Source organism: Heteronotia binoei, chromosome 6 (genome assembly GCF_032191835.1).
Source record: "Heteronotia binoei isolate CCM8104 ecotype False Entrance Well chromosome 6, APGP_CSIRO_Hbin_v1, whole genome shotgun sequence".
Classification (NCBI taxonomy): Eukaryota; Metazoa; Chordata; class Lepidosauria; order Squamata; family Gekkonidae; genus Heteronotia; species Heteronotia binoei.
Genome location: NC_083228.1, coordinates 102786070 through 102800428, shown reverse-complemented (window position 1 = coordinate 102800428; position 14359 = coordinate 102786070). Strand labels below are relative to the sequence as shown.

The 14359-nt window shown below is 40.8% G+C and overlaps 1 protein-coding gene across 1 annotated transcript in view; it reads right to left on the bottom strand.

Annotated features, from left to right (window-relative positions):
- FBXO36 (F-box protein 36) overlaps positions 1-14359 on the bottom strand; it is a 57838-nt gene that overhangs the window by 20985 nt on the left and 22494 nt on the right. Inside the window, exon 2 of the mRNA XM_060242284.1 lies at positions 2505-2613. Within this exon, the coding sequence (XP_060098267.1) occupies positions 2505-2613 (109 nt within the window). The remainder of the gene's footprint in view (positions 1-2504; positions 2614-14359) is intronic.

Sequence of the window (14359 nt, the reverse complement as noted above, 5' to 3'; positions counted from 1 at the left end):
CCCAAAGCCACTTACAACACCATTCCCTCCTCCATTTTTTGATCACAACACTCCTGTGAGGTACTTTAGGATGAGAGACTGACCAGCCCAAGCTCACCCAGTGATTTTCCATGGATGAATGGGAATTTGAACACAAGGCTCCCAGATCCCAGTACAACAATCTAATAATTACACCATGTAGGCAGTTAGAAAATAATTCTGAGTACCTGTGATGCACATATGAATATGCAGCCTACCCCACCACACACAAACCACAATTCTAAATTGGGTTTTACTCCAGGCTGAGAGTTCTCAGGTCTGTGGAGAAAATCAACTTCATTTAATCTATGCACTTGTATTCACATAGCTTGGATTAATGGAGTTTGTTTGTAATTAGGATTCTCAGTGAAGGCAGGGAGGAGGGAAGGAGTGAGGTGAACATGCAAGTCAAGCAATAAGCTGAGTTTGTGTACATTCTGTCTTAACCTTGGCTTGTGACATCTGATGTAATCAAATACTAGGGCTGGGCACGAACCAGCTCACAAACTGAAGTTCATCTTGAATTTTGGTTGGTTCATGGTTCGCAAAGTGGAAGGGTGACCAGCACGAACATTTCACAAACTTTGGTGCTGTTCATGGTGGCTTGTGAATGAATACATTTCCAGACAGACGATCTCAATGCAAAGAAACTGTTTACAAAACTCCAAGGCAGTGGGGCAGAATTCTGTGTTCCTGCTTTACAGAAAATCTAACAATATTACGGACACAGGGAGTTAGGATATGGAAGAGGAGGATGATTCTCCCCCATTCTCTGAAAGATTGCTGTCAGAGTCCTCTTCTTTAGAAGGTGTTAGCAATTCCTGATGTCTGTGAGCAGTGCTGCTAACAACTGTTTTGCCTCTGTAGAGAGCCCCAAGTTCAGGAACAGATCACAGGTGGGAGGCTCCAAGACCACAGTGATGCCGTTAGAGCCAGACAGGATGGGTTTGGTGCATGATGGATAGACAGCACTACCAAGTCGTTTCTCCCAAAGCCTTCATCTGGCACGTGTTTCTGGGACAATTCAAACATTTTAAAATTCACTTCGAGTCTTACATCAAATCTGGCATCATCGTGCTTTTTCAGCCTTACTCCAGGACGACTGGATTGAAGTTTTTATAATTCAGATACGCAAGGAAAGAAGAAATTAGTTTCCATTTATTATGAGGAGTCTCTTGTGTGGACTTTCAGTTTTTGGTCTTTTGGGTCTATAAAAATATTTTAAGGCTGTGTACAGCTTTTGTTTGAATGGTGTTGTAAGAAATTTGCACAAATTGTATTCACATCGTTTCAATATACAATTTGCCAATACATATATTTTTGCAGCATTTGGCTGTGATCTTCTGCTTCTGACTGGTTACACACGGCCCCCTCCTTTGCTGGTTTATAATTTTAAGAGCAACATAGCACCCATCTAATATAATATCATTGTTGAGATGCATTTACATTTATAGTTTTGAGAAAGCATTTTAAAACTGTGGCTTCCTGGCTGTATAGAGCAGGTATTCATATAGTCATTTTATTCATATAGTCATTTTTTTAAAAGTTGTGTTAACGAGTGAAGGTTTTTACAAGTCTTTAGTTTTTGTTTCTGAATTAATTGAAGTTATCTCTTATGTTGGATTCTAAATTATGGGTCCTCTAGCATACCTATTTTCTTATAACAAGGTTCCCAGTTTTCCCCATCCACACCTAACTACCATTGCCTGGTCAATTATGTGCACTTCTGTGTACTTGACACTGAAAAAGAATTTGGTGATATTAATTAGAAACACAGAGCTTGATTATGCATAAAAGGACATGTGTTTTCTAAATGTATATTTAAATGAAATTGATTTAATATTATAAACAAAAACTTTAGTTGATTTTTCAATTTAATTTATATTGATGCATCATATGTAAATATCTGCTGCTTTTATATCTAAATTTTACCTTTTTCATCTAAGATACAGTTTGGAACATTTAAAGCTCACCTGAATTTAGTTATGGGAAAAATATAAACCCAAGAACATAGGTTGGGAATCTCCAGATCTTCCTTTCAGAATATTATTCTACTGCAGATTATTAATTTAAATTAAGATGAAGCATTTTCAGCATCAATAAATAACAGCCTTAAAGAAGATCCTGAACTTTTATAAAAACTGGGCATACTTGCATGGATAAAGTTAGAGAAGATTTTTTTAATGGACCTTCACCAAATCTAAAAGTTGTATATTTCAAAATAACTAAATATGAATCTACATGGTGATATTAATTCCCACACCCAATAGTGGTTACTCCCTAAATTGGAAAAAGTAAAAAAAAAATCTCATTGATAGAAGAAAACCAGATTATTAGTGTTGATATTGGCTGTCATATTTTATGGGGAAAAAAGTATCTGATGTTACAGATGTATTACTTCTTTACAGATTATCAAAATACAATTAATCAAGGTCTCCTAAAAACCCACATATATCTCTCCATTACATTATGTTTCTATATCTTACTTTGTAGAGAAGGGTCATCCAAAAAGTCATCATGGGATTCTTTGAGTTCTCCAGGTCTTGCTTCACGAAATTCACTTCGAAGAGATATTTTCCACCATCTATAAACTACCTATAAATGGGAAATATTGGGAGGCATTAAAAGAGCATGTTCTTCTCAAGTTATCCAGAATGAAGTATGTATATAAATAATGATTAAAGGAAGTCCCATCTAGATCCACTCAAGATAGTGGCACAACAGAGAAGGGTGTTTCTTGGATTGCTTGCACCAGATGATGGGGGCACTCAAAGCACGGTCTGTGAAAATAACTGTAATGGTTCATATGGGAGTAAGCAGTCCTTAAGATATCAGCACTCTGCACTGGGCTCAGAAGCAAATTGGAAGCCTATGAACAAGACTGGAATGATGTGGTCCTTAAATAGGCATCCACCCCTGGGTAACTGACCTCTGTAGTCTGGAGATCATAGAAAGCAAGTAACAAAGCTTGGTTATAATAATATATAATAAGTATATTTAATAAAACTGAGGACAGGCATTATATTCTCTGTTTTATAACTCCAGTATTCTTTTCAGCATCCAAGAATTCCAGGAAAATACACAGCAAAATTAAACCCACAGAATTAAAGATTAGAATATGATAGTACCCTGTAGGGTACTATTAAAAACAATATGCTATTATAAGTAGACAAGATATTATAACTTTATTATTTACAGCCTTAATTGGTTCAGAATTCAGTTGAGGTTCCTGTGTGAAGAACAGTGCTTGGAATATTAGATGGGGTGAGACCCAGATTCAAATCCTCATTTGCCATTAATTTACTGGATGATACTGGACCTTTAATTTTCTCTCAGCCTAGCCTACATCACAGGATTGTTGTATGGAAGATGAAATAAAGAAGGGATTAAGGAATAACCATCTACACAGATGAATACCTTGTAAAATAAAGTTATCAACCTCCAGGTGGGGCCTGAAGTTACCACTGATTACCAGATTACAGAGATCTGTTCCCTTGGTGGAAGTGGCAGCTTCAGAGAACAGACTCTATGGCATTGTGTTCCCACTGAGCTCCCGTTCCTTCCCAAACTCCACCATCCCAGGCACCACCTTTCTATCGCCAGGAATTCCCCATGCTGGAATTGACAATCATATTGAAAGGAAGGGTGGGTTAAAAAAGTAATAAACATATATTTTATTTGTCTATTCCAAAAGTAGTTCATCATCTTTAATAATAATAATAATAAATTTGTATCCCGCCCTCCCCACCGAAGCAGGCTCAGGGCAGCTCACAACACAGGCATTTCAACAATTAAAACAATACATATTATAAGTACATACATATTATAACGCAATCATTTATAAAATTAATCATCATTGTAATTAAAAGCATTGTAGGATTAGATTAATATTAAAAACTTGGTGTTATACATCGTATACTTTTTTAAAATATTGCAGGCCACAACCTATTGAATAATTTTTATTTTTTTATTAATGCAATTTATATCCCGCCAAGAAAGGCTCAGGGTGGGTAACAACATAAAAACATATACATTAATCCATTAAAACCTAAGATCAACAAACCAATAAATCATAATTCACAACATTAGTTAATCACAAGATGGCTATAATATATGAATCTGCTCCAGGCACGCTGATAATAGTTAATATCACAGGTGTTTCAAACAATAAGCAGGTTTGGCCAATATCTGATTTGGAACTCCACTGGTAGCCAGTGCAGTCCACAGAGAACCAGCTGACTATGAGCCCATAAAGGCATCATCGCCAGCATCGCGTACTACTGCATTCTGCACCAGCTGTAACTTCTGAGTCAGGCCTGTGTAGAGTGAATTACAATAGTTTAATCTGGAAGTGACTGCTGCATGGATCATTGTGGCCAAGTTGTGGGAAGAAAGGTAGGGAATCAGCTGCTGAGTCTGCCAAAGATGGAAAACGGCAGATTTGGCAGCTGTTGTGACCTGGGCTTCCATAGACAAGGAGGCATCCAGCAACACACCTAGGCTCCAGATCCTGGACACAGACACCAAAGATGCCCCAACCCAGGCTGGGAGCCAGATTCCCCCCCTCCCCAAGTCCCTGCGACACAGGAACAGGACTTCCATTTTTGATGAAGTTCAGCCGACTCTGCCTCAACCAACCAGCCATGGCACCCAGTGCCCAGTCCAAAATGTCTGGCGACGAGTCTCACCATCCATCCATTAACAGATACAGCTGGGTGTCATCTGCATATTGATGGCACCCTAGCCCAAACTCCTGGATCAGCTGTATGAGAGAGTGCATATAGATGTTAAATAGCATTGGGGAGAGGATCGCTCTCTGGGGAACACTGCAACTCAATGGGAATTGTGAGGAGACCCTCTCCCCTAGTGCCACTCTCTGTCCCTGACCTTGGAGAAAAGAGGAAAACCACTTCAAGGCAGTCCTTCAAATCCCCATGTCAGCAAGGAGGTGGGTCAAAAGTTTGTGATCAACCATGAGATCCAAAAGTAATGGCAGTGCTGATCCGCCTCAGTCCATCTGTCTCCGAAGGTCATCTGTAAGGGTGACCGAAGCTGTCTCAGTCCCATGACTGGGTCAGAAATCCAACTGGAAAGGATCTAGGATAGAAGTGTCCTCCAGGAAAACCTGCAGCTGTTTGGCCACCTTCCTTTCAACTACCTTACCTAGCAACTGAAAGTTCAACACTGGGTCCAAAGATGGCTTCTTTAAGAACGGACATACCATTGCCTCCTTCAACTCCCCTGGGAAGATCCCCAAGGACAGGGATTGATTGATAATCTCACACAGGGGATCTGGACCCCATCTCTGCAGGCTTTCACCAGTCAAGACAGGCACAGATCCAGGAAGCAAGTGGTAGGCCTTACAGCCACTAGGATCCTGTCAACCTTTTCCTGAGAAAGGTGGCCACAACAAAGACATTATAGGACTAGAAGACGGACAAGGGGCTTCCAGGTTTGCTATTGTTTCAACTGTGGCAGAGAGGTCTTGGCAGAACGACAAGACTTTGTCAGCAAAATGGCTCACAAAAGCTTCATAGTCAATGTCCAATTCAATATTTTGCTTGCCCTGTGGCAATGATGTTAGGGACTGAATTGTTATGAATAATTGTGCCGGGCAAGAGTTCACCAATGCAATGACAGCTGCATATTAGTCTGTTCTTGAGAACTTCATTGCCATCTCATAGGTTCTCATAAATGACCTAAAAAGGCACTAATTTTTATTTATGCACCATTAATACATGAAGTACAATTATCACCAATAATACAAGTGGTGCAAACTGTGTACTGTTGGTTAGCCGACTGTACACATATCCATAACTGTGGTTGAGCTAAACTGACTTATGATGACATAAATACAGTAGCATTTACTACCAGCAAGCAGGGAAAAGTCTACCAATAAGTTCACCTAATGTTACAAATAGGCACCAGAATGCATGGTACCTACTATTAGCAAAAATAATCAGGGAATCCATAACGACTTGTGAGGGTTGCTTCCCCCTGTATCCCCTTGTCCACACAATGTCTCTCTTTTCACCTCCTGGCAACCCTATATTCTCATCCCTTTTCTTTCTACCTTTTTCTCCTTCCTGCTCACCAACCAACCTTTATCTTACCACCCCATCTTCACCTTTATTATTTATTTGCTTCATTTATATCCAACCTTTTCCCCGATGAAGAACCAAAGCAATTTACACCATTATCCTTTTTTCCCTTTGATCCTCACAACAACTGCTTGAAGTAGAATAAACTGAGAGTGTTTGGCCCAAGGTTTGGCAAGCCTCTGTGGCAGAATGGGGATTTGAACCTGGGTCTCAGATCCTAGTTTGACATTCTAACCACTACACCACAATGGCTCTCAGCTTTCCCTTCTTCCTTCCGCTCACAGCCTGTCCCTGGGAAAAGTTTGGCCAAGTTGCGTGATGGCTACTGCTGGGCCTTGCCAAGTTGCACAAATTGTGTGGAGGCTGCCACCAGGCCCAGAGTAGTTGTGTGGCATGATGTCATCCAGTGGCATAGATGTCCCTGGGTGAGTTGAAGAAATTTCATGGTAGCAAATTACCTGATGGTTGTTGCTGGGCTTTGCCCTAGTGAGTCTTTCATCCTGCAGGAGAAGAGAATGGAGTAGGAGTGGACTGGAGGGTCAAAACAGGCCCGGGATGAGCCTTCCTCCCTGCCTTTCACTACAAACACCTAGGTTTGAAGACTGGCAATATTATTGTAGTTGCCTAGTGATCCCACAATGGCCTTTGAGATATTTATTAAAGGTGCTAATTCTATTACTTTGAGGAGGGTTAACTCTCTCCTTGTTTTTTCTGCAAACCTGGGATTTTTCTCATGTTTAAAGAAGCAGCTGCCTTATTTTGTCATGGCTCCAGCCCTTGGATTTAAGTATTCACAGAGGAGTGTATAGAACCACTCCCAGATTACCATAGGTCTAAAAGGCTCTTAATGTGCAACAGGCAGCAAATGTACCTGTTGCTCCAGTAACAGAAGTTTTTTAGACTTTCTTGTATTAGTACTGGCTTTGCTGTTCTGGGTGAAAGAATTAATTCAGCATGGACACAGTGATGGAAGCTGTTACACCAGTGCAGTTGGCTTGGATCCAGTGGTGTTTTCTGTGAACAGTAAAAGTCTTATGTGAATGGAAGGCTTTTGTTGGATCCAGTCTAATATCCTGGGGTATTAGCAATGATGAACTGATGCATTTCTTTTGGCAACCTATGAAAAAAAATCGCAATTAAGATAGTAACACAAGAATTAGTATAACTGTAAGGAAACTATACCATAGTCCAATGGCAAAGAGGCCTAGATTTCTGAGGAAGCCCTACCTTGTCCATTCTAGGATGATTGAGCACATAAACAGAACACTTTTTTGTACTTAAAGGACATTGCATCAGAAATAACAAAGATTTATTCCTTGTGTCAAATCAGTAAAAGTGTACCCTACATTTCCATGCAACAATAATGTGATCTGATTCTCCCATTGTTCCTATTTTTCTGAGTTGAGAGGGTGGGGATAAAGAGGCAGATAAAAAAGATCTTTGCCCTGTGCACTTTGCCCTCTTCTTGTATTTTCCAAGATCTTTCCTGCATTCTTTCCTTTCCCCTCTTGCTTTGCAGAGCCAGTTCCTGTTTTACAGTGTCATTAACAGTCGCATGGAAAGCATAAATTCAGCAGATTAGATGTCAGATTTTTCTGCAAACCTGGGATTGAGCTGAAGCTCAAATACTTTGGCCTCCAAATGAGAAGGGAGCACTCACTGGAGAAGATCCTGATGCTGAGAAAGACAGAAGACAAAAGAAGAAGGGGATGGCAAAAGATGAGATGGCTGGACAGCGTTACTGCTGTAACAAACACGAATTTGAGCAGACTTCGGAGGATGGTGGAAGATAGGAGGGCCTGGTGTGACTTTGTCCATGGGGTTACAAAGAGTCGGACTTGACTGAGTGACTGAACAACAACAACAAAGTCTATCAAAACTTCTACCATTTAGGTAAAGCTTAATCTGCTGGATTTCTTTTTGTCACAGAACTATAAGATACAGGAGACCACCTAAAAAAAGAGGGCAACATCACCTCTGGAGATTTTTAGCTTTTGGACTTGTATATCATGCATGGAAATCCATTGTAGCACTGCGGCAGAGCCTCATCTCTCAAAACCACAAAGTTAAATGGACTATGTGGTTATATATCTAGATTCGACATCTTTACATAAGGCTGCTGTAAGACAAAGTACATTCTTAAGAAGCATGATCAAATTACAATTTAATCAGGCTGATCAAAGAGACAGCTCACATTTCAGGTCTGTTAGGAAAAAAGGTGCTGTTGTTCAGAAAATAAAATCACCATTAAATCTGTAGATGGGAATCAGTCTTTATTCAAGACAGCAATTTGTATCCCCTCAAGGAGCCACAGTAGGTATTTGCAGCTCACCCTGGGGCATATCATTTGCAGTGGACTTTGTGATGTTCTTTCTTCCCTTGGGGGGAGTTCAAACATTTAATCTCTGAGGAAAACCAGATGAATAAATCAAAGTTCCTTCCTATTGGTTATCCATAGTAGTCCAGTCCTGTACATGTGTTTCTTTGGAAGGTGCTTATTTAGCTTATAAAGCATTTCACTTTTTTAGTGTGCTCCAAAGACAAGCATATAGCCTTGAGACTGTGAGGTTTTCCATACCATCTAACAGGTGCTAGAAATGATTTAAAAATCCAGGTTTGGGAATTAGACATATTCAGAAATTTTCAGGCAACATGAAAAGTTTATTGGAGGGCTTTAAGAGACAAAGAATAGGATTATTAATCTTTACTAGACTAGATTACATCAAATAAGACACACCAAAAACCACCACGTGTTGAAGCAAAGTATTGTTAGCAAAACCTCACTAACAGAACTGAACTTTGCAGCTTCCCTATCCTGTAGCAACCCACTGAGTGTTCTGGAATATAGCTTCAAGGAGAAAGGCGATCCTGAGGAAAGTGTTGGACACAACGTGGGGGTATGCAGTGAGAGGGGGAATTGATAAAAAAAACCTTGCCCCTTTTGCCAGCTCTAGTGCCTTATGCAAGCAAAAAATAGGATTTGGATCAAATCCTATATTTTTTGGTCAAACGTTTGCATTTAAGTATGAGTATATCTAAGCAGTACATGATGAATGATGCAATTATACAGCAAAGTGAATATGATGGCTTACAATAATATTTCTACAATTACTAACACTAACAGTGAAACATTAGGCATTCTATCTAGGCATTTAAATTAGTTTTGTCTTTTTAGTTTGCATGACCATGAAGATCTGATTAAGAGAAAAATAACAAAAGATTACAGTATATATTACCAACATAAATTTTGGACATGTCATAAACCAATAAACTGTGGCCATAAACAATATCATTTAAATATAATTTTCTCTGTTTCATAGTGTTGAAAGAATCCTCATTTATCTTATTGTAAGGAGTTTCTGCATCATACCCTTCAAAACAATAACATTAGAACAATTCTTGAACTGCACAGCATTTGCAAAGGGAGGTTAAGGGGAATTTGGCAGTGCCACTGTTGCCTGAAGTAGTAATGTACATTTTGCCATCCTAACCCAGGTGCTGATCAAACTAGTTTTGCAGGTATTTCAATGTGCCTTAAAATAACCTGGATTGTTCTCCTTTCAGAAGAAAGATGAAGGCTAGTTCAATATATGTGTGTACTATTGGGTGCTTATTGGCTAATACCTGTGACATTATTGAACTAATTAACACATCTCCCTCACCCCCAAATTCTACAGTGGTCTGCAACTGTTACAAGATGGGCTTATTTTTCTTAGTAAGGTACATATATGTTCATATGCTTACATGGTTTAGGATTGTCAGTCTCCAGGTGGGCCTGAAGATCTCTCGCTTTAACAACTGATCTCCAGCTGGCAGAGATTAACTCCTCTGGAGAAAATGGCTGCTTTGAAGGGTGGACTCTATAGCATTGTACCATGCTAAGGCCCCTCCCCTCCCCAAACTCTACCCTCTCCTGGATCTACCCCCAAAGTCTCCAGGTATTTTCTAACATAGACCCGGCAACCCTAATTTGGCTATGTAATGTAAAAATCACTATGTCAAAGGCCTTTATTTAAAGCAGTACATGCCATTATAAAACATGTAGTTCCATAAGTGTACATTCTAATTTATCCCGACCCCCCCTTCTCCTCAAGAGAGAAGCCTCAGCGAATGGAGGAAATAGAGGCTTTGCTCTGTAGCTCCTGTATGATTGAGCAAGCCTTCCAAAGCAAGCTGTTATGCAGAAGGAAGCAAGAGAGAGGGAGAAGGAAGCAGACGACAGCCAGTTGCTCGGGGGCCAGATAGGAGCTCTCCAGGGGCCTGATTCGGCCCCTGGGCTGCACGTTTGACACCCCTGATTCACAGGTTCCAGAGTTCTGCTTCTGTGAGCTCCTACCCAAAATGAGGCCTGCTAAGGGCTGTCCTTAATTAACTCTCCCATCAGCTGAATAATAATACTCTGTTTCCTAGCTCCAGTTAAAAGATTTTAGGTAGCAATTAATTCAACACTTCCTCACAATTGCAACTATTTGTACGTGATGTATGTACTATTGCAATGCCAGATCTATTATGATGCAACACTCAGTTGCATTCTGCTTCGTTCCCATTTTTAAAAAAGCAGATGACAGCTTTCCTCCCTCTCCTACAATCCTAGGATTTGGGGTCACTCTGTGAAACTGGCTGCCATTAGATTCAAAAGCAACAAAAGGAAGCACCTCCTCCACAAATTCTTCTCTCCCTTCTTTGGCCCAAGGTCACCAAATGAGCTTCCATAGCAGAACGGAGATCTGAACTTGGGTCTCCCAGATGAAACTTTAAACTCTGCATCACACTGATTTGCACGTGTGGATGCTGTCGAACAGTAGCAAGCAGCTGGGCCTGGGTGAGTCATGTAGGTCATGTTGTAGCAAACTGCACACTGATTGTTGCTAGGCTTGGCCCCAACACTCCCTCAAAGGCCCAAAACAGCTCTAGAAAGGGCTCTGTCCCGCCCCCTGCCTTTTACAACAGTTTTAACCTTCCAATGTGTTTTATTTCAAATTATTATTATTTTTTGCAAACCTAGAGCAAATTTCATGCTTGCAGAGAGATGTCTTGTCCCTTCATGGCTCCAGTCTCTGTATTTAAATATCCAGAGACTAGGCCATGTTGAGAATTAGATATATTGACGATATGAACATCTAATGCCAAACAGACTGTTCAACTAGCATGCATGTCTGCTTAAATTTAGTTGTTCATTTATTAGGAGACTCACAAGCAACCATAAAAATTAACACAAAGAAGCTAGCTATATAACAGATTGTGACTCATGAACCTTGGCACAATTATCTGACAATTTTCAGCTAGCACACAATAGCATTACATTTTGTTGAATATACTGGAGATACTTAAAGTGCATTGTGTGTGTGTGCACGTGTGCTATTTTTAAAAAGGAGCAAAAGGTATTTAATTAATTATTTTTAAAAGCATCAACTATATTAGTATTCCATCTCTTTTTCTCTCAGTTGGATAAGTCACAGCGGATTGCTTGTGGCTGAGAGACATAGTAAAATAATTAGTCAAGTAGACCAAGGCCCTAAGCTGCCTCCTAATTATACACCAGCAGAAAGAATTAATGCCTGCTAATTAAAGTATGTCTACAACTGTCATAGCCCCCCCCCCCCAAAAGCTAGCCAGCTAGATCTGCTTCATTGGCATAGCCACCCCATCTAATATTTTTCAATGGCTGCCTAGAAACAATAATTCTTCCTGTCTCCAGTTCATCAGGCAGGTTTTTAAAAATCTCTCCAGTTGGCATACACACATGTGGATGAACTTGTATTGGTTAATTTGTTCTAGTAACCATACCTCAGCAATTTTCTACACAAGTTTATCAGGTAAATAAAGGAAGTTTTAGAATCATTCACTTCAGATATCATATTCTCTAAGCCATTCAACTCTGTTTTTGGGAATCCCATTCAAATCTCCAAAGAATAATATAGCAGACAATGAACTAATGTATTCCATAAACACTGATTTCTGGGCCATCATAAGAAATATCTTCATGCTACAATAATATTGTTTATAAAACTTACTTCTTGTTAAGAAAGACATATGGGTGGCATACTGTCAACTTTATAGTATTGAGATAGAAATTAAAATAATTAATAAAATAAGCAAACAGTCAATAGTCTCAAATATCTGTAAATAAGTTCCAGTCACTACGACCATTTCACTAATGTTGTGAGAATGCTAAGGACCACTGCTGCATAACTTACATGGAAGTACCATTTGTGAGAAAAGGTGGCTTCACTGGAGGAAGTTACAGAGATTTTCATGGTTACAGAAGACCTTTGTTTTTTTTTTAAGGCTGCATTAGCGCTCTCTGTGTATAGCAGCCATATGGAACCAGATATTCTCACAAATACTGCCTGGCTATGAGTTTAAGGGCAGTGCTGCCTGCTTCAAAGATACTTCTGCAGGAACCCCTATAAATGTGAACCAGACTTCAGGGGCAATGCTTCAAGTTCTCTATATAGTTACTGCATGGGCAGAGCAATCCTGAGCTGTGCCTGTGTTGCAGCCTGCAGTGAGCAGCCAACCTTGGTGCTTCTAGTTGGCTCCCTAAAGGCCAAGATACACTGCAGTGGAAGGGGGGGAAGTGTAGCTGGCTACTTGTGAGGCCATGTCCATGGCAACTGTACTGCAGCTTTGTGGCGTACTGTTGAAGTGGGAGTGGCATGAGGGGAGGGGCACTTTGGGTCAATGGGAGTAGCTAGTCCTGGGACAGATGAGCCTACATGGGACAGTATCCTAGGTGGACCTTGGAAAGGCTTGCTGGGCGCAAAGCTCCGCCTCAAGAGGAAGGCTAGAACAACTGACTGAGAAGACAGCAGGGTGGGGGGCGGGGTAGGAGTTGCCATACCCACAACCCTTTCTGCTTAATGTCCACCTGCAAGACAGTAAAACAGAGCCATGGCAACTGGCAGAAGTGCCATGCCAGTCTCAGCGACAAATGTCTTGTTCTGACAGGGTTTGCAAAGGTAGCCCCATGGGGGTGCCACAACGCCCCCCTTGAGGTGCATGGTGGAACCAGCCAAATCACACTTACCTGTCTTGTGTTGAAGTGCTCCCGAATCACTTGCAATCCATCCACCTCAGCGGCTACTGCTCAAGGCTGTGATTCAGCCTTGACACTTAACATTTAAAGGGACACTTGCCAAGCTGGTTGACCACAAGCAGTGGAGCAGGTGCGAGACCCTGCACCCACAGATACACCCTGCACCCTGTCATGGGTAGGAACCATGAAATTAACAAGATTAGGACCATGGTGGAATAAATCATAAAAGAACAACACTCACTGTGATACATAAAATCTAATGTATCCAAGTTAGAACATAAAGGATTCAGCAACCTGACAAGTAACTGTGGATGTCCTCCTGTTTCAGTATCCTCTTTTTCAAGAAACGCTGTAATAGTTTGAAAGAATACACTGATTCTTGAAAAAGAGGAGGTTGCTGGATCCTTTTATGAACTGACTTTGATTACTGAATATAGCTGTGATACATAGAGGTTTTTCAGATAATTCTTTGCTACTGAGAATTTATTCTCAAAAAGATTTACAATTAAATAGAGAATTATCTCTGTGTACAAGGTTATAAGAACAGTCTATATTTGTATAGAACAAATGTTAGACTCTTGAAAATACATCAGATTTTATTTATCAAGGTGAGTGCTGTTCTTTTGAGGGTGAGAATCAAGCAAATGACAGACCACCTCATGGAAAACTTTCCAGGGAAATTTTTTTATGGCATGTCAGGAGCCAGGGTGCTGCATGGCCGTGGCTTGTGCTACCTCACACATGAGCTCAATGCTGGGCTTGACTGAAGGAGATGCTGTCACACCACCCAGCCTCAAGTGAGGGGAGGGGGCAGCAGGTTTGGGATGCCTGCTCATCCTTACCTATCTCTGTGTGAGTGCCCTGTGGGTTGAGCCTCTGATGGTCAGGTACCTGTCAGGGTTCTAAATGGAAGCCATAGAGAACAGATTTTGCTCTCCTCCTTAGGTGCCAGCACAAAGTGCTTGCCTGGTAGTGCTAAGTGGCCTCTCTGTGTGTCTCCGAACACCAAAGTGCCTAGCCCTTTACTCTATGTCTGTATGACAGGCAGTTCTGAGACAGAGTTCCATGCTATATACCCTACTGAGTTGTACAATGTCCTGGAGGTTTTTGTAGGATGGGAAGGGGCAATTGGGTGCTAGGGAGGGGGCTTAGCTGCCCTGGGGGATTGGCCAAGACTGTAGTTGGCATCCTGAGCTTTCAG